This window comes from Tachysurus vachellii, chromosome 12, assembly GCF_030014155.1.
Source record: "Tachysurus vachellii isolate PV-2020 chromosome 12, HZAU_Pvac_v1, whole genome shotgun sequence".
In the NCBI taxonomy this organism is placed as follows: Eukaryota; Metazoa; Chordata; class Actinopteri; order Siluriformes; family Bagridae; genus Tachysurus; species Tachysurus vachellii.
Genome location: NC_083471.1, coordinates 2,444,979 through 2,467,478, shown reverse-complemented (window position 1 = coordinate 2,467,478; position 22,500 = coordinate 2,444,979). Strand labels below are relative to the sequence as shown.

The 22,500-nt window shown below is 39.8% G+C and overlaps 1 protein-coding gene across 1 annotated transcript in view; it reads right to left on the bottom strand.

The window, feature by feature from the left end:
- The window catches only part of scara5 (scavenger receptor class A, member 5 (putative)), a 51,410-nt gene that overhangs the window by 24,506 nt on the left and 4,404 nt on the right, over positions 1 to 22,500 (bottom strand). Inside the window, exons 2-3 of the mRNA XM_060884356.1 lie at positions 22,090 to 22,214; positions 19,826 to 19,957 (exon numbers count right to left, since the gene is read on the bottom strand). Coding sequence (XP_060740339.1) covers positions 19,826 to 19,957; positions 22,090 to 22,201 — 244 coding nt within the window. The 5' untranslated portion in view covers positions 22,202 to 22,214. The remainder of the gene's footprint in view (positions 1 to 19,825; positions 19,958 to 22,089; positions 22,215 to 22,500) is intronic.

Genomic DNA, 22,500 nt, shown 5'->3' with positions numbered 1-22,500 from the left:
ATCCAGTTCTAAATGTCTCACTTCTATTAACAAGTAAAATATTTAAGGATTAAATATTAAGGATGCTATTTATTCACCCTACAAATTTATTTTCCCTCTTACAGCACGTCCTGTATTTATTTATTTATTCCCATTGCACTAGTCTTCATCAGAGAACATTTGAATGAAAAAGAAAGAATTTATATTAAAAGCAGGATGCAGTTTGACAGACGATTGGTTATAGAAAGCAGGTTATTTTATGGTCACGTTCCCGCTCTAATAATTTAATAATAGGAAACAAAACAAAAACAAAGCTCGCCATGTTACAAACATCATGTTGTCAACAGCAGACTGTTATTAAAAGCCTGTAGCAGTAATTATGTTTAAACTGTAAGGAAAGAACAGCGAGAATGAACCATGAACAATGTTGTTGATATTTAAAAGAAAGTTATTATAGATTTCAACTCATTCTGGATGTATTTTACTTTTCCATTACGACCATGTGAAAGAGGTGAAGTTTTAAAACAGCAGTGTGTGTTGCGTTATGCCTCTGCAAACTGTCAAACTGTCAGGCCGGTACGAGCACAGCACATACAGTAGAGAGAGAGAGAGAGAGAGAGAGAGAGAGGAGAGAGAGAGAGAGAGACAGAGAGAGAGAGAGAGAGAGAGAGAGAGAGAGAGAGAGAGAGAGACAGAGAGAGAGACAGAGTGTGAGAGAGAGACAGAGAGAGAGAGAGAGACAGAGTGTGAGAGAGAGAGTGAGTACTAATGCAGCACACATGCTCCTTGTGTGTGGGGAAAACACGAGTCCGCTGTGAGTCATTTGTTTTCAAACCGCTCTCCTTCATCACAGGGACCGAGCCAGTTCTCTCTGCATGTTCTCTCTCTGTAACATGAACCTCTCTATTTTCACACACACACACACACACACACACACACACACACACACACACACACACACACACCACATATCACCCCCTCATGCTTTATTCTAGAAGTAAGAAGTAAGAACCAATCTAATGCTATAAACAACAATGTATCATCTATCTATCCATCATCCTCATCATCCTCATCCTATCACCCTCATCATCAACATTATCATCATCATTATCATCATTATCATCATTATCATCTTCTATTTTTGCGCATGTTAGCACTTTGGCAACATCACAGAAAATCAGAAGATACAATCAGAGGAAATCAGTGAAGGCTTTAATCAGCTCTGATTAAACAAAACATTAAGCACCGAATAAATAAATAAATAAATTAATTAATAAAAAAAAAAAATAAATAAGCGCTGCAATGCCAGCTAACGTCTCGAGGGCTGATAAAGATCATCATCATCATCATCATCATCATCATCATCATCATCATCATCAGACCTTTAATGATTACAAATAACACATAACCTTTCTCACTCTGATGCGCCGTCCAATCAGATACCAGAGCAACAAGAGGGGAGAAGCTTGTAGAAATGCTAGTAAAGGTGAAGAGTTCTCTAGAGAGTTTCAGCAAAAAAAAAACTAATGCTGTGTTCACACATAAAGTGATGAAACGTCCTGAGTTTATATTCAGCGTGATCTACATCTGTGTCCACATCAGTGTCTACATCAGTGTCTACATCAGCGTCTACATCAGCGTCTATATCAGCATCTACATCAGTGTCTACATCAGTGTCCACATCAGTGTCCACATCAGTGTCTACATCAGTGTCCACATCAGTGTCCACATCAGTGTCTACATCAGTGTCTACATCAGTGTCTACATCAGTGTCTACATCAGTGTCCACATCAGCGTCTACATCAACGTCCACATCAGCGTCTACATCAACGTCCACATCAGCGTCCACATCAGCGTCCACATCAGCGTCCACATCAGTGTCTACATCAGCGTCCACATCAGCGTCCACATCAGCGCCTACATCAGCGCCTACATCAGTGCCTACATCAGCGCCTACATCAGCATCCACATCAGCGTCCACATCAGTGTCCACATCAGCGTCCACATCAGCGTCCACATCAGTGTCTACATCAGCGTCCACATCAGCGCCTACATCAGCGTCCACATCAGCGTCTACATCAGCGTCCACATCAGTGTCCACATCAGTGTCCACATCAGTGTCCACATCAGTGTCGACATCAGTGTCCACATCAGTGACATCAGTTTGTTTTTAGCCTAATTGGGCTAGAGCCAAATAACGACTCGGGTCTTGTGGACATGGTAAAGACGTTGCTTCTCCATCAACTCGTGTGACATGACAATGAATTTTATATCTATACAAATGCCAAATCTCCCTCTAGTATCGGTGATTAACGCTGTTACCATGGCAACGCCTACTGGCCACTTCATAATACAGAGCCAGGTTCACTGTATGTGATGGAAGGAATACATACATGACATGTGGTAACGTTAAAGCAGCAATAAACAGTCAGGTCAGTTTTCTCCAGTTTAGAATTGATAAGACAAAAACACAAACAAAAACAGAAAGCACATTGTTAGTGAGGCACACACACACACACACACACACACACACACAGTGTTATTTTAATATTTGAACACCTAGATTTATATACAGTGCAATAATTTTAAGTATTATCCCGCAGCATGTGATTTCAGACGCAACTTCTCTTGATAATTATATACAGTGTTGTACTTCCTCTCTCTCTCTATCTCTCTCTCTCTTTCTCTCTCTCTCCCTCTCTCTCTCTTCGTTCTCGTTTTTCTTTTTGTTAGGAAGTCCTCTTTCCTTACCATCATGCTTTCACATGTCCTGTAGAATCAAGTATTTTAAGTCTTTATTTATTTATTTATTTATTTATTTATTTATTTATTTATCTCTAATGGTTTTAAGTTTTAAGGTTCACAGTGAGCCAGATTATGGGATTAAAAACAAAATGAAGACAGTCATGTTAACATTTAAAGCACTGTTTACACACACACACACACCCACACACACACACAAAGCAGTGAGAGTGATCAATGAGTGAGCTCATTTGTAGAGATAGAAACTGCAGTCTTTCAGTATCTTTATCCCTGAAAGTCTCAGACCTCATGTGGTTGGCATTTCTGCATCGTCAGAGTGCCAGAGGCAACAGGATGCAGCAACAGAGTCACTTTATTTATGTTTTATTTTTCTTCCAAAATATCCTGGTTACAGTCTTGATCAGGGTGAAAGAACAGACAGTTGCAGCAGCATGGGCATAATTACATCCAATAATAATAGGAGGGCAGATGTTAAAAACATCCAACGCTACGACTTGACCAGGAAGAACACGGGCATGGGAACAGAGAAGTGAGGAAACCATTTTCAAACCATTTCAGTCTCCATTTACACACCATGTCCTAATCCTGCAAACTATTTATTATGTACTTATTCACGAACCTGGGAAAATATGCGTGTGACGTAAAGTATTTAAAACTATTCACACAATTTATTCTGTCTGAAATGTTAAATTTAAACATCACTAGAAACATCACTGCTGTTAATGTTAATAAAGTGCTGTAAAAAAAATCAGGCAGAAAAAAAAAGTTTTTATTTTTATTTATTTTTCTTTTTTTCCACAGTGAACTCTGGAGATTCCTTAGAGCTCTGTATAGTATATATTTTATTTATTTATTTATTTATTTATTTATTTATTTTCACAGCACTGGAAATCACAACTCGCTTTAGGGGTCCAAGCACTGATGGAGTTCATTAAACTCAAAAACAAAGCCACGAAAACAATCATGAAATACGACCTGAATACTTGGATTGCGTTAAAAAAATGTCAGTACTGCCTTTTTTTTTAACATTAAAGGGGTCCCTTGCTGTTCAGCATCATTTTATTTTTTTTTTATGAATGGAAAATGAAGTGAATGAATCCAACAGTGGGAACAGCTGAGGTTTCAGCAGGAGGTGTCCAGTGTTTACATGCGAGCAGCTGCACCATCTTCACAGCTGAAATGCATATCGTTTATTCTCTGGAGGAAAATCTTCCGATCTCAGAGATCTAATTTGTCCTGCATGCCTCAGCTGTCAAGCCCCGAGCTCGGCTCATCCGTCTCCGAATGGCTAAAGAGTGTCATCTTCTACTCGAACCACTTGAGTCTCGGGAACGTTTTGGACTCCTGTGAGAAGTCATGCGCTTTAAACCCACGACTGCTATCCTGAATAATATTTAACAGGCTGTTATATGATCCCTCATTAAAGTTTGTTGGCAGCGACCTGCGCTGAACAACTGAGCAAAACATTCGCTGTTTATCAGGTTCTCAAAGAGAGAACGGTTTCAGTCTCACACATGCGGTGATGTTTACGCTCCAAAATAGTTATGAAAAACACGTGCTAGCTTTAACGCAGTAAACAACGGAATTAAGTCGAATTTCCACATGACTACGTGTCGCTTTCTAGTGTGAACGTAGCATCACGTTTTTGAGAGCAAAATCAGTCAAGAATAAAACATCTAATAAACATCTACAATCATAGAATCTGCTTTTCTCTCTGCGATGATGATTATTTCAACTAGCACATGATGGACTGCTAGTATCGACTGTCAGTCATTAGGGTGAGATTAGAAACCTCACACTGCACATCTGTGTGTGTGTGTGTGTGTACGGATAACACACTCGCTCCATGAACACTTCCAGACCTGGCTCTCACTCATCCAGCATTCTTCTATACGTCATCGTTATAAGAGAAATAAAACATACATAGCCGCTCGCTAATTCCCCTCGTGCCTAATCCGCTGCTCATCTGGGTTTCGTTAGGAGTCCTGCAGAGAAGGAGATTTACCGACGGTGTGACACCTGAGGAAGTCATTACACACGTCATTCTCCATTCGTCATCTTCGCTCTGTCGTTCCCGTGGTCTGTTTCTCTTTCTCAGACATGCGGCCAGCTCCTCCTGTGACCGTCAGCCAAAGTGACTGCTGCTCAATCTCAGGCTGGGATACGCCTCGGACATTTTCTCTGTTGTTTACGTGAATGTTTGCTGTGTTTTCTTGAGCTCTAAAGGGCAGCTGTTTATAACATCATGATTCAGTCCACCTAAAATTCTACAGAGCAATGATTTCACTTATTCTGGAGAATTAACATTAACCTTCGTGGTGCCTCTTTGCTGTGTGACAACCCACATGAATGTAAGCGATTCTCTGAGTCTGTGAAGGAATAACTCAAAAATTGTCATATTTTCAAAAGTCTTTGTTCATCCCGCTGTTTGTGGCAAAAAGAACCAGTGAGCATCAAAGAGGGAAACAAATTCATCTCCTGTCATGTGCAACAGATCCCTGAATCCAGTTTATCATTCGCTTGTCAAATTGACCTGGTCAAGTCCTATTGTTAGAATGATGGTATTTATCATTAATGTAGCTTCCTAATCTAAAATCTGCACAAGCATTTTTTATTTCAGTGGATAAGATTGTGGCGTGGAATCAGAACACGATATTAGTTTCTGACTGACTGTGACGTGACGTGACATGCGGCTAAGTACGGTGACCCATACTCAGAATTCATTCTCTGCATTTAACCCATCCAAAGTTCACACACACAGCAGTGAACACACACACCGTGAACACACATCTGGAGCAGTGGGCAGCCATTTATGCTGTGGCACCCAGGGAGCAGTTGGGGGGTTCGGTGGATTGCTCAAGGGCACTTCAGTCATGGTATTGCCGGCCCGAGACTCGAACCCACAACCTTAGGGTTAGGAGTCAAACTCTCTAACCATTAGGCCACAACTGCTGAGCTTTTATACTTTTATTATGGTCAATGAGAGAGAGAGTAGACCGGCTACTGGAGGTGAGGGAGTGGTAAATGGTGCATGGTTTTTTATAACATTTACAGCATTTAGCAGACGCCCTTATCCAGAGCGACTTACATTTTATCTCATTTTTTTATACAACTGAGCAATTGAGGGTTAAGGGCCTTGCTCAGGGGCCCAGCAGTGGCAGCTTGGTGGACGTAGTAATCGAACTCACAACCTTCCGATTGGTAGCCCAACACCTTAACCGCTACGCTACCACATTATAACATATGCTTCCTTATGCTTATGATTCTCAGCTAACTGTCAAGTCATTGCTCATGAATGATTTGTTATAAGATGAAAATGACATTGTAACTGCTTTGGACAGCTTTGACAGAGCAGGTGTAGAGTGTAACACAACTGCTATCTGAAAATCCGCACAGCTGCGCTCGTTTCATCTGGGTTATGGTCCTAGTAAACAACAGATATAAACAGAAACCCCATCAATCAACACACACACACACACACACACACACACACACACACACACACACACACACACACACAGGGGCTACTTTCTCTGACCATTAAGCAAGCCTTGGCTAAGTGGAACTTCCAGAGTTACTCGTTCAGGCATATGGTTTTTACTTGAACTCTACTATCCTTTGAGGTATGAACACATGGACGTGTTTACGGTACTGACCGTCACAGACGCCTCATAAACATGTCGACCTGATCCTGTAATCTCTACACAAAAATGTTTAGAGTAAGCCGTCCATAGGCGAAAGCTACTGGTATGAGACTACAGAGGACCAAACATTCTTTAGCACAAATATGTAAGAATGAAAACTCTGTGCTGTTGGAGAAAAACAGACTACTAGAAGAAACTGCAAAGAGGAAAACTCTGTGCTGTGTTACAACTGACACTGGAGACTCCTTCCACCAAGGCGTACTTTGAGGAAAAAACGTCACACTGACAACGATCACGTGTTTACTGTTACTATAAAAACGATAACTTCACGTTATCAAAGAATAAACACATTATAAACCTGTGATTTGGAGCTGCACTGATATCAGAGCTGCTGTTCCTGAACATACCAAATCACCACCTTCTGACCAATCAGAATTGAGAATTCTGGATGTTAGTTATTAATCAAAGCGTAGTACTTGACTGACTCCTTTTTCTTTTGACGGCTCTCCTTTGACATGTTATTCCAAGTCACCACCACAAACGTTCAACACTGAGCTTCATTTCAGTGCCAGTCGAGAGATCCAGAGTACATCTCCTACAAATCGGACAGCTGGAATAATAAACCCAACTAAAAGCTGATGTCATCTGGACTCGTGCTCATGGAGCAGCTTTCACTGGCTCCATCATCATGTGTTAGATGAGCGTGTCAAAATATTGACCACAAGGTACGGCATGTTTTGGCCAAAACTGGTATAAGTTGAGTCTGTCCAAAAAAAAGGGGGTCGTGAGACTGCTACACTGTATTAGCTTCAGGTTCTGGCTTCAGTTTCTTCGCTTTCTCAGGAGGGTGCTTGGGTGATTTTTTTGTTCCTGGCAGCAGGATGTAGATGATGCAGGGTTGGCCTAGCAACTCCAAACTGCACTGATCCCAAACAAAGGGTCTACCATCTGGCCAAATGTCACACTGCCATGTGATACAGTTAAGGAGAAAGTCTGGAAAGCAGTCACACCAAGAAATAGATGCTTGCTGAAGAATTTTCAGTCTTCTCTTGTCATATTTAGAGTTCAGTACATGCAAGAACTGGCAACCAAACTTGAACTTAAGTGCATTGTTCTTTACTAACAAGTTGATGCTTGAACTTGAACTGGGAAGTGTAAAAGATTGTCTTCTTCATATATATCATTGATATGAGTATGTTCATCAGTCTAGATTTCAGTTGGTGTCTTGCTTTTAAGATATAACATCATACATTTAGCATTAATGAAAAAACACTTCTTTTCCTATCCCTCATTTTTGTCATCTTTGAAAGCACTGATCTAGATATTGTAGAGGAAGAACCAGTGTTGTGCTAGTTACTAAGAAATAGTAACTAGTTACAGTTACTAGTTACTTCATTCAAAAAGTAACTCAATTACTTTGTTGATTACTTACACCAAAAAGTAACGCGTTACTGTTAAAAGTAACTTTTTAGTTACTTTTTTAAAGAACGTTCTTTAATGTTCCCATTAATGCCCTTTTATGCGTTATGGTCTATACAAACACAAAACTGTTTGTTGATCTGTCCCTGGCTAACAGTCCGGTTAAAATCTAGTCGCTGTTGTTTGGCTGGAGGGGCTTGACTCAGTTCGAGTGTGTCCACTAGGGTTTAGCTTCTAGCTTCGTCAAGGCAAGTAGTTTCTACCTCCAGATTGGAGTTGCTGTTTATCGCAGTAGACAGGACCTTCGAACCAGAAAGACACAGCTTATATTTGACTAAAAGGTTTTTGTCTTTATGCTCAACTAAAGTGAAATAATGAGCATATTTCCACTTTGAGAAACTCGTCTTGCTCTCGCCTCGACTCGCCATTACTGCCGCACATACATGAATAAACGGAAACACGCAAACAGTGCGGTGTCTTTGTGTTTACAGGTTGGCATCCACCAATCCTACAATGCGTCGCTGCTGTAAACAGCTCAGTCTGAAGGCTACACTTCAGCCTAAATTAATTAATATAAAAAAGTAACGGACAAACGCACCATATGGTAACGGTAACGGAGTTAATTTATTTACTTATTTCTCAAAAGTTACTAGTAACGCGTTACTGCCCAACACTGGGAATAACTTAACTGAAATAATAAAATAAATAAAGTCGTTTATGCCGAAGTCTCATTCTTGCTTCAGTGGATAATCTGCAGCGCATATTGTTTATTTCTATACAAGACCATCCACTGAAAGACCCTGCATTCTTTCAGGACACTCAGTGCAGTTCATCTTCACTCTACTAGAGCTGTTTATAGTAATGATCTATGATCCCATTCTTTAGTGTCAACCAGAAGAAGTCTTTCAGAGTCTGCTTCTGTCCCAGTTATTATCCCTAGTCTAGAACCATCTCAGGAGTTTTTCCCTCACCACTCTGACCTCTTTCTTGCTCATTACGGATCAAAATGTTCATCTGGATTACTGTTTTGTGACAGTGTCTATTGTTCAAACAAATCCAAACTGGAAATTGAACTTTCATGGCTGTCTGTTCAGAACAAAATGTCCTTCCTGCATCCTTATTAAACTTTACCCAACATTTAAAAAAGCCCCAGTGTTTTGGGTTTGACGCCGTAATTATACATTCAGACAAAGTCAGACTAGTGTTTAAGGTGGACAGGATGTGGAATTGTGTTGTGGAGTCGCTATAGACAATGTCTGGCTTCAAGGCAGACCACACGCTGATCTTTAATTGGCTTTTGAGACTCCATACTCAGTGAAAGGGCCCCAATCTGGTTAAGGATGAGAGGCTCCATGTTGGATGTGGAAAGACACCTGCTCAAACATTTGTGAATTCAGAAATACTTGGAAGAATAACTGGTAACCCCCCTTGATCTCTGCTGTGTTATATGCAGATGCATTATTACTCCGTTTCCCTCAACGGATATTATGCTTAATCATGTCACTTGAATTTCCACAAAGTGTTTGTAACAGTTCAATAGCACTTCAGATCATTGTGAGCACATTCCAAGAAGCCTGGGAAACCACTTTCACACACAGTTGAGGGTATGTTGTTGATGGTGTTGACATCTGCAGATTGTTGTCTAGACAATAAAACTAAAAATCTTGTTTTGTGTCTGTGATATTTCCATAGAGGGCAGCATGAAGGAAGGATTTCTCTCAAACACTCCCTAAGCACTCATGTGCTGAAGGATTTGCTAAAATTATCCTTTAGAAAGAATGTTGCTTGAATGTAGCAACTGCTCTAATTTTTCATCACGCTGTGTTTGGATAGTAATGAAGTAATATTATTTCATAGCTGGAATTCCCTATTGTGGCTGGGACACAAACACGCATCCAAAGAGGATTTAGATAGTCTGTTATGTTGAATTTAAAACAGAGTATGCATTCACAGACTTAATAAATTGGCCCACTTTTTTCAATTACAGCCGGCTCTCTTCGATGGCCCCCTCCTGCCAAGTTCGAGACATAATCCTTACCCTGATAAAGGAAGATGTCAGATTCGGGAATCTGACTTTTCTATTCAGTCTAACTATTCAACTGGAAAGAATTGTAGATGAAGGGGATTTGACATGGGAAGTCAAGAAGAATACGGTCCGCTCTCGTGAGTCAAGGTTCAACGTGTTGGGCGTCACTTGAAATCAAATTCTGACACCAAGATGGAGCAAATTCTTAACAACTACTTGGGTGGTTAAATTCATATCTGTTCATCGCGTGAGTGATAAAAGCCACAAAGGTCAAAACCAATTTGCAGTTGGCATGTTAATTACCATGCTCTTTAACTATAAACGTGATGACTTCTGACTGTGCTTTTCATGGTGCAAGTGGTCCGACTAAGTTCCCAAAAAATAGCCGTGGGCTAATGAGGCCTGGACAATGGAGGCTTGATGGGGCGCAAACACTCATTAGGGTGGCGGCATACAACAACGAGGAGCACTGACCAAATGTTTAAGCTTAGGGTTCCTGCAGGGTTTCCGAGCAACCACTGTTTGGTAAAGTACTTGAGACTGGCTTTGGGCCCTCAATTCAGCTTCTCAACCCCATTGAATATGTGCTCAGCAAAGTGAGACATTGCCCTGGCAGACGTGAGGATTGACTTTCTTATACTGTATGTGAGCTTTATATGAAAACATCTGTCTAAAATAGCTTCTCTCCAGAGTGCAAGAATAGGTTCTAATTCCCGGTCATGTACAAAGCAGTACAAGAGACATTGAGCTGAGTTTTATACACATTTCTCAAACCGCAACTATCCTGACAGAAGAATAACGTGAGGACTTTAGATCACGACCTGGTATGCATGAATGATTTGGCCAGAGTGAGTTTACGTAAAGGGTCACACATAGAGCTGGCAACTCTTTCTGGCTGATTTTTCAAATTGTGGTGGTGTTAACATTTGTGAAAATGAGAACTCTGCTTTTCTTCATTAGTCTTACTGACATGCGATTAAAGACTTGTAAGTTCAAACTGTGTGTGTTCTGGGGTAACTCACAGTTTATGGTGAGGCTGTGATCTTACACGAACTGAGAGATCTCAGGTTGAAGAGCTGCATGAATTCGCAGGGCTCACCAAATTCTTTGTATTAAAAAAACAAAAAACAACTGACCCTTTATTTCAGTTGTGTGATGGTGGTGGTGGGTTTTGAGGTTGATGTGAATGGCTTAAGACTTTCAATACTTGATTCTATCGGTGAAAGAGTTTCTTCTTGGCATCAACACATGAAACTGATGAACGATATAGGTTGTGCTTCAATTCCAAAATAAAAGTTTTGTATAAAATTCATAAATCACAATGGCTTCATTACTAACCGATGAAAAAAAGGTCAAGTTCTGTTATAAGAGCAAAACAGCAGACTGGTGTATAGACCACATGTGTGTGTTTGGCTCAGGTTGAGAGAAAAGCTGAGTAGTATGTGCCCAGCGTTGTTGCTAATGGATCATAAACATAAGGACCGCAGTTAAAGTGTTGACAATAGTTGCTTTATTCGAAGGACTAAAAATATAAAGATGTTTTAAGTTTACTTTCCACTAACAATATTTATCTCCTTAGTCAGCAGTTAGGATAACATCTCAAGCTATAGTTCTGTCTTCAAATTCATCTGGGTCCAGTTAGACTGAACTTGTAAGGATTTACAAGTATTGATCTTCTTGAACATTTAAAACATGGATATACAAACCAGAACTCTGGAGTCTTCTGAAGCAGAGAAATCCACATTTCTGATTTTAGTTAAATAAAATAAAAACATAAAGCTAAATTATAGAACATAACGAAACAAAATGTCGTCATGTATAAAAGTGGCCTTAATATGGCTTAAGATGATGTACTTTTTTCTGAGGTGCCACAAGGTTCAATGTTGGGTCCAGTATAAAGTTTTATATTGTTTTACTGTGACACTCTGTGTGAGACATTCTGTAACTCGTCACTCTGCGATGTGAATATAAAACGTTTACTTCAGAAACTTATTATTGATTATAATCAAGAAAATGAGAGCAATTATATATAAATGCCTGAAGGTTAATAGCAGCAAGTGTTTATTATGATAATCATAATATGATCGCATTTCTCAACCCAGCGTCAATATTTTGATAAATATTAGATTTTATCTCATGTGTGAATATTATAAAAAAGACAAATCTTAACTTATAGATGGGAAACATCAAAGATAAGAAATTTTGTTGTCGTCAGAATGGAACGACAGAACAGAATTTTCGATTCACACAGTCACCTGGAAGTACTTTAAAGTGGTGAAGATATAAGATTAGCAATGATTATAAGAGTTTTCTTCCTTCCTTCCTTCCTTCCTTCCTTCCTTCCTTCCTTCCTACTTTTCTTCCTTCCTACCTTCTTACCTACTGTACCTACTTACCTTCCTTCCTTCCTTCCTTCCTTTATACCTTCCTTTTTACCTTTCTTCCTTCATTTCTTCGTCCCTTCCTCCCTAATTCGACCCCACAGAACTGAGTCGCTGCCCCAATAAACCAAGTCATCAATGCGTTTCAGATCCTGACCCAAGTGTGATCTTGGACCTGTGTTGATACTGAACACACTAGTTGGAACACAGTGGTGGAACCTGGGCGATGTCTGTGCCAAGCGCTCAGGTTGTCTTTTTTGAGCTGTTTATTGGGCTCAAAAAATGAAGCTGTTTACTCAGATAGATCTGATTAGGTAAATTTGTGAGAAAATCTTCCTCCTTCACTGGTGATGAAGTCAATCTAAATCTATTTCACTTATTTCTCCAGCAATCAATCGTTCCGTGATCGCTCCTTTGCTGTTTTACTCAATCTTTCTGCATATGCTGACTGAAATGACCTTTTAAAAAACACAAGGACAAGCAAACAAAAAAAAAACGTCCAAGTGTGAAAAACTAACTTTCTGTGTTACAGCAAAAAAAAAAAAAATCCTTTAGAAAATTCTGCAACTAATTCATTGATGTCCAGGCCATGACTTACGGCCTTTTTATGAGCCAGACTAAAGAGATTTTCCTGTCAGTCACGGGCCATTGAGCATTAAAAAGCCATCAGTTCCCTTGAGAGTGCAGAGAACGAGCTCTCGTACAAAGCAGTGGAGAAACCCGTGACAAATAAATTCGTTCCTAAAACCTGAGAAATACATTCTTACATTCTTGTGACACCTTGAAGCTCAATTGGAAGAAAAAAAATTGAAATGTTCATCAAGTCCAAATTCTTGGCTGAAATAACAGCGAAATTATTACCCATGAAAAGATTTTTTTTTGAATAGTAGTGAATCATTTCAGTTGGATGAGGCCCAATAAGAACTTTTACACTTTGGAAACAACATGTGTTTGTAATTTCATTTGATATTAATTTGTTGCTGGAGGCGGGTCTTGTTGGTGATCTTTCTTTAATCTTACTTCAGTGTAACATGCATATGTGTGTGTGTGTGTGTGGAAATAATTTTGTTTAGTTTAGCAGTTGAACCATAATGATGTTAATAAAAGGTCAACAGAGTCATCCATATTTGAGCAGCCCAGATGTGAAAGAAGTCCAGCTCTTACTTCAGAAGTCTATCACGTTTTAATGACTACCAACTGTTATACTGAGACACAGGATTAAACAAGTGGGATTGTGTGTTTAATACACTCTCATCATCGGGATATTCACATGACAGCCAGTGTTGAAGTACTGAATTTTAGCAGACGTGCTGAAGAGGACAGATTTGAGTTTCTAGGATATAAAATTAAAAAAGAATTGTTTTTAACCAGGATGGTTTAATATGGAGATGATTTCAATTAGGAAAATCAGCACAAAGGGCTGCTTTTCATTTGTGACATTTACACGAAAGAATAAAATCTTCATGGCATCACTCTTGTCTGTTCATCTCTGCAGTTCTGCAATCTGTGCAAAACCACCAATCTTTTTTCAACAGCCAGCTTCATTCCTATTAGAAATGAGTTTTATTTCCATCACTGTGTTGCACTCATGATGCACTGAAAACTCAGGGATTTGGTTGGAATAGAAGAAGGACACAAAATCCTGAAAATGTCATTTTGTCTTCCTGTGCACGTTGCCCCGGTTTATATATCCGAGACGGAGAGCATCTCAGTGCTCGTAAAAACAACCTGATCTGCTTTGAAGCTTGAATTTGAGTTAGTCCAGGTCTCACGATGCAGGGATCTACAGTACATTATTAATGGAGATACCAGTCATGATGTCACAGGCATGTGTAGATCTCATAGTACTGACAATGCACTGAACGCTTAATCATAAAGCTGTTCAAAATCATTACAGAAATTAATACACAAACAGATTATATTATTCGTCTGGCAGGAGGAGGACATTTAATTGCACATGGTGTATATTTCCTCACATCTATACACCTATACACCCCGAAAAACCACCCAGAGATGCCGCTGTACCTAACACACGCTCGTACCATCACTACACACACACACGTCAGTTCAAATAACATCTACTCAGCCATGGTCCAAAAGTGATTAGTTACCTGTGAAGGACTGTTAAAGGGGGGCTATTACTTATGCACAGCAAGCGATGGGGTACATGGAGTCCGAAACAACATGGCACCTTTGTCAAGATATAAATGTTTCACAGTTTAGTGGTTTATACCAAAAAAAAGTGCTGTTTGTATCAACTGAGTGATTGGTTGCTATCGACTGCGAGGTTTTGTGAATAACTCCACATGGAGCAGGGCCTGGTTAAATAACCATGACACGCAGCTCTGCTAGGAAAAAAATTTAAAAACCCCCGAATAATAATAACACAGCGCTGACGTGTGTGCACTTTGAACTGTAAAAGAGTTAATAGGACCCAGATCTTATGTAACTAGCCTTGATTATGATTCATACCAGCCGCTCGGACGTACACACACACACGTACGTGAGGAACCATTTCTCCAAAACTGCCTTAATGCGCTTAATTAACGCAGCATAAACTGTCGGAAATGTTGGACCGTGGTGTGAGGCTCTGTTTTAACGACTGAAGCCGAGCAACGATTGAAGCTTACCCTTGCTTAACAAAAAAGAGATACTTTCTAGGAATCCGGCTGTAATCCTGGAAAGCTGGAGTTTAACACTGATTTTCTTTGCTTTAACAATCGAGTAGTAATTAGTAATTAGCCCAAAATGTTTTGGAGCACTGAGCAGTGCTGGACGCCCGACACTGTGGCCCCTCGTCATCTCGGCCCGGCTTAAAGCCCACCTCGAAACTCCTGCCAAATAAGTCCATTTCTTTCCCTCGTAAAAGCAGTCGATCGCAGTCGCTATATCTTTCTGTGCACACGGCCTGGTTTATAAAGCCGAGATGTGGAGTGTCCCAGAGCTCGTAAAAACAATCTGATCTGCTTTCAATCCTGCATTTGACTTAATCCAAGTCCATGAAGGAATTTACTCTTTTAATGCAGATCCCAGCTCATGATGTTACTGTCATGTGGTCTACGGTAATTACTCCACTTATTGTCTTCACATGTTTAGGGTAAAACAAATCCAAAGATTTTCGTTCAAGTTATAGAAGCCTTTATTATCACCACATATACATTACAGGACAGTGGAATTCTTTTCTTCACATATCCGGACTGAGGAGTTTGGGGTCAGAGTGCAGGGGCAGCTATGATAAGGAGCAGGGAGGGTTGAGGGCCTTTCGAAATAGAAATATTTTTGTTTCAGGTAGAACAAAATGAAGTAATAAGAAGTGAGCCAGAGGGGTCCAGATTTCTGGTGCATTTGCAGGACACTTGAGAAATCACTGAAGGCGAAAGGACTTGTAACCTCCTGCATAGGGTTGGGGCTACCCTATACCCTCCTGCATAGGGTTGGGGTTACTCTATACCCTCCTACCCTCTTGCATAGGGTTAGGGTTACCCTATACCCTTCTGTATAGGGTTGGGGTTACCCTATACCCTCCTGAATAGGGTTGGGGTTACTCTATACCCTCCTGCATAGGATTGGGGTTACCCTATACCCTCCTGAATAGGGTTGGGGTTACTCTATACCCTCCTGAATAGTGTTGGGATTACTCTATACCCTCCAGCATAGGATTGGGGTTACCCTATACCCTCCTGAATAGGATTGGGCTTACTCTATACCCTCCTGAATAGGGTTGGGCTTACTCTATACCCTCCTGAATAGGGTTGGGGTTGCTTTGACCAAATGCTTTTATGAACCTACAGGAAACAAGAGGGACCAAAATGGATAACAATGCAGGAGAGAATGTGCTTTTTATATTTTGTCCCTAGGTATCTGTAATAAAATTCTGTTTCTTCTTTCTCTCCCCGATGGATATTTCTAGATAGAGATGTTAGCAAAACTTAAATATTATTCTAAAGTAAATGAAAAGGTTGTCGGTTTTACGAGGGATGTGATTTGCCTCCATATGCGTCTGAAACCGACTGCAGCTCTGCTCTTTATCCCCAGCAGAAAACTGTGAGCTGTTTGTGATGTATACGGCAGTGATGATTCCCAGGCTGGTGTGTGTGTGTGTGTGTGTATGTATGCGTGTGTGTGTGTGTGTGTATTTGTGTGTGTGTGTGGACAGATGCAGCACAGCTGGTGTGGGAATGACTCATTTTTGCAAGCTCGAGACAAATCTCTCATTTGCAATGCAAATAAATACCTTTACTGTATAATAATTTAATAAATGTCTCTTTCTCTCTCTCGATCTCTCTCCTTCTCACATTTTCTCTATCACACTGTCTCTGTCTGTCTGTCTGTCTGTCTGTCTGTCTCTCTCTTTCTCTGTCTTTCTCTCGCTCGCTCTCTGTCTCTCTGTCTCTCTCTGTTTCTCTTGCTTGCTCTCTCTCTGTCTGTAAGTCTCTCTCTCTCTCTCTCTCTCTCTCTCTCTCTCTCTCTCTCGCTCTCTGTCTCTCTCTCTCTCTGTTTCTCTTGCTTGCTCTCTCTCTCTCTGTCTGTCAGTCTCTCTCTCTCTCTCTCTCTCTCTCTCTCTCTCTCACTCGCTCTCTGTCTCTGTCTCTGTCTCTCTCTCTCTGTTTCTCTTGCTTGCTCTCTCTCTCTCTCTTTCTCTCTCTCTGTCTGCCAGTCTCTCTCTCTCTCTCTCTCTCTCTCTCTCTCTCTCTCTCTCGCTCTCTCTCTGTTTCTCTTGCTTGCTCTCTCTCTTTCTCTCTCTCTGCCTGCCAGTCTCTCTCTCTCTCTCTCTCTCTCTCTCTCTCTCTCTCTCTCTCTCTCTCTCTCAGATATATGGAGACGATAAACCATTTAATTCCTCATCATACACAGGGACGTGTGTATTCACAGACGCTCCACATTTAAAAACATGACTCCATCTAGTTCATATTCCTCACAGATGCTTCTTTTCATCCCAGTAATTTTACTTCTTATTTATATTAAGGTAATAACCGTAGCTCTTCTGCTGGCAGTTGAAGCCTGAACCGTTTCCAACCATTTAAGGTCAGTAAACATTATAAAATGGCCTCTTAGTGCAAATAAAAAAAAAAATTCCTTGCACACACACACACGCCGTCTCTTTCCTGCACTCTATATGAGCGTGTTTTATAGAAACACAGCATGGATCCAGTAAGTTATAGCCCAAAACCTTCAGTTTCCTCTGTTACACACCATTTGGTCAGGAGTTCACCTGCTGTATTTCTCTTACACTCCTTCTCTAACTCATGACATGACTGCCTTCTAAGTCTCAGGATTTCTTTTACCCTCATAGATTTTATGTGAATTAAATAGAAGAAAATAGAAAAATCCCGCAGCTTTTGAAACAAGCACATGGTAACTCTCGTTAAATTACTGCGGCTATTTTACGAAGGCGACCTCCTGCTTTACAGCACAAAACCTTTTTGTTCTCTTCTAGTTTCACATCTTTTTCAAGATTCATGACTCCGTTCAAGCATCTTAGTGTACACTTAATCTGGGGGGTTCAACAAACTCACTTGTGGTCTCTCTCCATTTCAAGATGCAATTTGACTCTGAATCGAATCTGAATTAGACTCTGAACCGAATCAACTGCAGAAAGTGAATCAAACAAAAACTGCTTGCGTTTTATTGTCGACTTGGATAAACAACAAGCCCAAAATCACTCCATCATGCTTTATGTCAGATCTAAGTGTTTTTTTTTTAAAGAAATAAACTTACTTATAATTGTACTGTAATGAGTCTGTCTGTGTTTCTGCCCTGTTTCTGTCTGCTGTCTTTCCTTGTTGTTAATTGTTTGCTCCGCCCACTCATTGGTTACCACGGACATTAATTGAACTCCATCTCTCCTTCAGGTGTGTTGTCTTTGTCTCTGATTGTCTCTGCTTTGTCACTGGTTCCTGTCAGTTATATATACTCTGTTTGCTCACTTCCCTGTTGCTAGTCGTTGTCTACAGTATATGTTTGTGTTCCTGTTTCCCGTTAGCTCTGTGTGTTGCCTAGTTTTTCCTGTCTGTTATCTGTTTCTTGACTTGGTTTATTAAAACGTTTCAACTGCATTTGGATCCTCACTCGCCTTTGTCCTGCATCGTGACATGTACAGAGAGAAAATCCATAATTAAAAGAAAGTAATAAAATTCCTAATTTTAGTGAATAATACTAATGATTACTTAGTAATGACTAACTAATAACAGTAAACTCTAATATTAGGTGGTCTTAAAGACTTTGAGCGTTTAATCAAATTTCCTGATCATATTACAGTACAAACCATAATTCTTCCATTGATATGGATTTTTGTCTTAAAATAAAAAGCACTTAAAATCTGCTTGTGTAAAATCTCATGCGTTATGTTTCAACGCTCCTGAACTCATGACCTCTGCATATATTTCTCCAGAGGCATCTTTCAAAAGTGTCAAAAATACTTCAAATGTACTCAAAACATCTGCGTTTCTCTTCACAGTTTTAAAGTTTTCGGACGTGTTAATGCGAGTTGTCATGGACATCTTAGAGAGCATTTGTGTGTGCGTGTGTGTGTGTGTGTGTGATCATACTCGACTCGTACAGTACTCTAACCCCTACAAAAGTCTGTCACATGGTATTAAATGGAAGAAACAAATGTTTGGAGGTCAGGTGTTCATTACTGTGAAGCTAATTCCACAAGACAGCGCTGTCGTTTCGGAAAAGCAGCGATTTTCCTGGAGCCGTTTCGCCGTGCGATCTCAAGATTAGTTCCGCGTGTCCAACAAACCGAAACCTTGACGCTTCTAAATGAAACATTTGAGCTATAAGAGAGACGGAGAGGTTCGAGAGCAGGGAAGAACGCAGTCCTGAAAAGCAACCACAAAAAACTCCAAAATCCAGCAGTGTTCAACCTCAGGCTTGGATCTGTTTGTGAAGGCCTTATTTGGTTTGCACTGAGGTAAAGAGAGAGAAATATTCCATTTAATGAAGCCAGGTGGAAAGAGAAAGAAAGAGAAAGAAAGAAGAATAAACGCTTATCTCAGTCAGTTATGTCAGGAAATTTCTTTTCAATTTCTCTGTCTATTATACGCATCATGCTTTAACACTGTGGTCAGTTTGCCAAAGATATCCATCATATCCAGGAAGAAAAATAACACTGATTGTGAAAGTTTGTCACAGCATTGATAACAAATCATCCCAGCTCAGTATTCTGGCTCAGGTTGCATTACATCCTGGAGGAAAAGAGATTTTACACTTATTCTTTAGTTTAAAGAGTCTCCAGGAAGCGTGTGCTCTTTTCTATCATCTCCCGCTGAAACCCGAAACGAGCCAAGAGATTAAACTCCGAGGAATAAAATACAGATGTTTGAAAGGACAAATAATTGAGTGAAGCTTTCTGTAAAACAATGTTTATTTAAAATAAGACCTCAGTCAGCACTTTGAGAGAAAAAAAACGATCTTTAGGTTTTCTGACGAGTTTACACTTTCGTGTTTTCTCACTTTTCAGCTGCTATAACATAAGTGATAACAGGAACTAACCGACTCCTTTCACAGATGTTCCACAACACACAAAATTAGATAATAAAACAAAAACAAAAAAAAAATCGACTCTGATATTTTGCGTACAAAAGCGAGACAGAGAGAGGAATGTTTACCTGCGATGCAAAGGCCGAAGATACTCAGCAAGACGAGGATGTAAAGCGAGACGATGGCATATTTGATGGCGGACAGAGAGTCCAAGTGGCCGCAGCAGCCATCTGTTTTCCTCCTCCGCTTTCCAGAACTCACTACACAGGAGGACAAAAATGAGAGCTGAACGAGGAAACCAGGGCCATCCCACGGAAATATGATTCAAAGGTTCTCATTCAGGTCGAGACACAACAGGAAAGGTATCTGATGATGAAATATATCATTACTGCAAGACAACTGGACAAGTGGGTCAGAGCGTTAGGTGAACAGATGAGACGATCGAACTTGACTTTGTCGTAATGAGACTTTTCAGGGAGAATGGTTAGTAATGAAAAGTAATAATAATAATAATAATAATAATAAGAAGAAGAAGAAGAAGAAGAAGAAGAAGAATTTCCCTCAAAACTATATTTTAACGTTAATCTTCACTCTACTGTAACATTTCAGTCTTGTGCTTTTCCCCTGGGATTAAAATATGACGTTGCTCAGGTAAAATCCATGCACCGCTTCACAAATCAAAGAGTTTTTACTAAAAACAAGGCACATGTCTGGTAACAGAGCTAAAAAAATTCCACAAATAAGAATAAAAATAAAACTAAAAAAAACAATAAAATCTAGCATTGTGCGTGTGGCGTGTCAAAAGCAGACCGTTCAGCTGTAGAAGCATTCGGTTTACAATAGAAATTTTTAGGATGGCACCCTCCATTTCTAGTTTTAAGTCCATGCTAAAGACCCACTTATTTTCTCTAGCCTTTTCATGATTGCCAGGGGTTTATGTCTGTTTATATCTGGTTTATGGTTTATATTTATTTCACTTTCTTTTAAACTGGTTATTTTATTTATTATTTATTAATATATATATATATATATATATATATATATATATATATATATATATATATATATATATATATATATATATTTTTTTTTTTTTTAATAATTCTTATTTTAGTTTCTTGAACTACTTTGTGTATGTGTGCATTTTTAAGTGTATGTGCAATGTCAAACGCACTGTGAAGCACTTTGGTCAGCTGTGTGGCTGTTTGTAAATGTGCTATACAAATAAAGTTGAACTTGTACTTGAACTTTACAATAGAAATCACTCATGGTTAAGTCTTGTAAATTAAAATGGTTTAAAAAAAATCTCCTTCAATATATACCAGGATACAGTCTCACAACCAGAGCCTCTGCTTGAAGTTTCTGATTATGCGTCATTTTAGAAAACACACAGATTTACCCTGATTGTGCCTCAAGAATGAATACACACGATATTTAGTGAGCTGGGTTTAAACCATCAGCATCGTGTCAGTGTTTCTGTGACCTGAGTACAGTATGATGTCAGAGTCTCACATTACAGAGACCGGCAACAAAAGCCTACCTACGTAAACACACTTATTAAAGATTTGAAGAACCGCCTTCTGGAAATGATTTCCAAGAGCACGACTGGCATTTCTGCGGTCTCACCTTCTCGTCTGTTTATTACAGTAGGTGTCTATTTCAGATATTTGCACATCTTTGACTCATAAGAATCACGAGCTTGTTTGCACTGGGGGGCATTTAGCGACTAAGTGAAGCAAGCTGCTTTTCCTAAATGTTGTAAATGTTCTTTTGAAGCATCTGAGCGGTAAAAACAGCAGTGTTTCGGGACAGAGACGCAAGGCAGAAAGTCAGTAAGTGAACAAATCTGTGACTGGAAGATTGTGACTTATTTTTTTTCCCATTTGTAATGAACGTGATTAGAATTGGAGACGTGTTCGTAACTGATTAATTCTCACCTCTATATATTATGTGTTTTTGTTCACAGCTTGACTTTCTGCTCCTACAGCTGATCTGTAGTTTATTTGTCATTCCTTATTTCTAAACTAGCAAATCCTCTCGCACAGATGTCAAAACACTGGCTGCAGCTCGTTTTGAGGGGTCGGGGGCCAAAAAAGTTGCATCCGGGGCAGCTCACATAGCTCCCCAAGTCACACCCAGCTGTTCTGCTGTCAACACTCCACTCATATGGTTGTTTTATTACCCAGCATGCTCGCTGAGTCTCTGGGATGTCATGTCATGTCATGTGACCGCTTTTAGACTTAATTATTAACAGTAAAATAGCAGTTTTTAATCTTATATCATGGATCTAATGGTTTAATAAGCTTTAGTTAATAAATATGACAAAGAGGCAAATCTCAGGAGACTTATAGAGTCCAGTGATGTTTACCCCTTGGCTCAGTTCTGAGCTTACCTTCTTCACAGAGGTTAAGTTTGGACAGGTTCCGTCCATCGTAGCCCTCCTCATAAAATGAGCCATTGTCTCGCTCCTCATATGTGCTCAGGTACATTGCCTTGTTCTCCATTCAGGACCTAAAGCTGGAGAGAGACATTCAGAACCACCATCAAGAGCTGAGCCAGAACAATCAGAACCATCCTCACTCAGTACTGTTGATCTTGAATATTCAACAGTACTGAGTGAATATACTGTTCTTGTACTATTCAACAGTACTTGAATATACTGTTGATCTATTGAATATCTTGACTGTTGAATACTGTTGTCTTTATGATCAGGATAGATAGAGAGACAGAGAGAGACAGAGAGATTGACGGAGAGAGACAGAGAGAGTGAGAGAGAGAGAAAGAGAGAGACAGAGACAGAGAG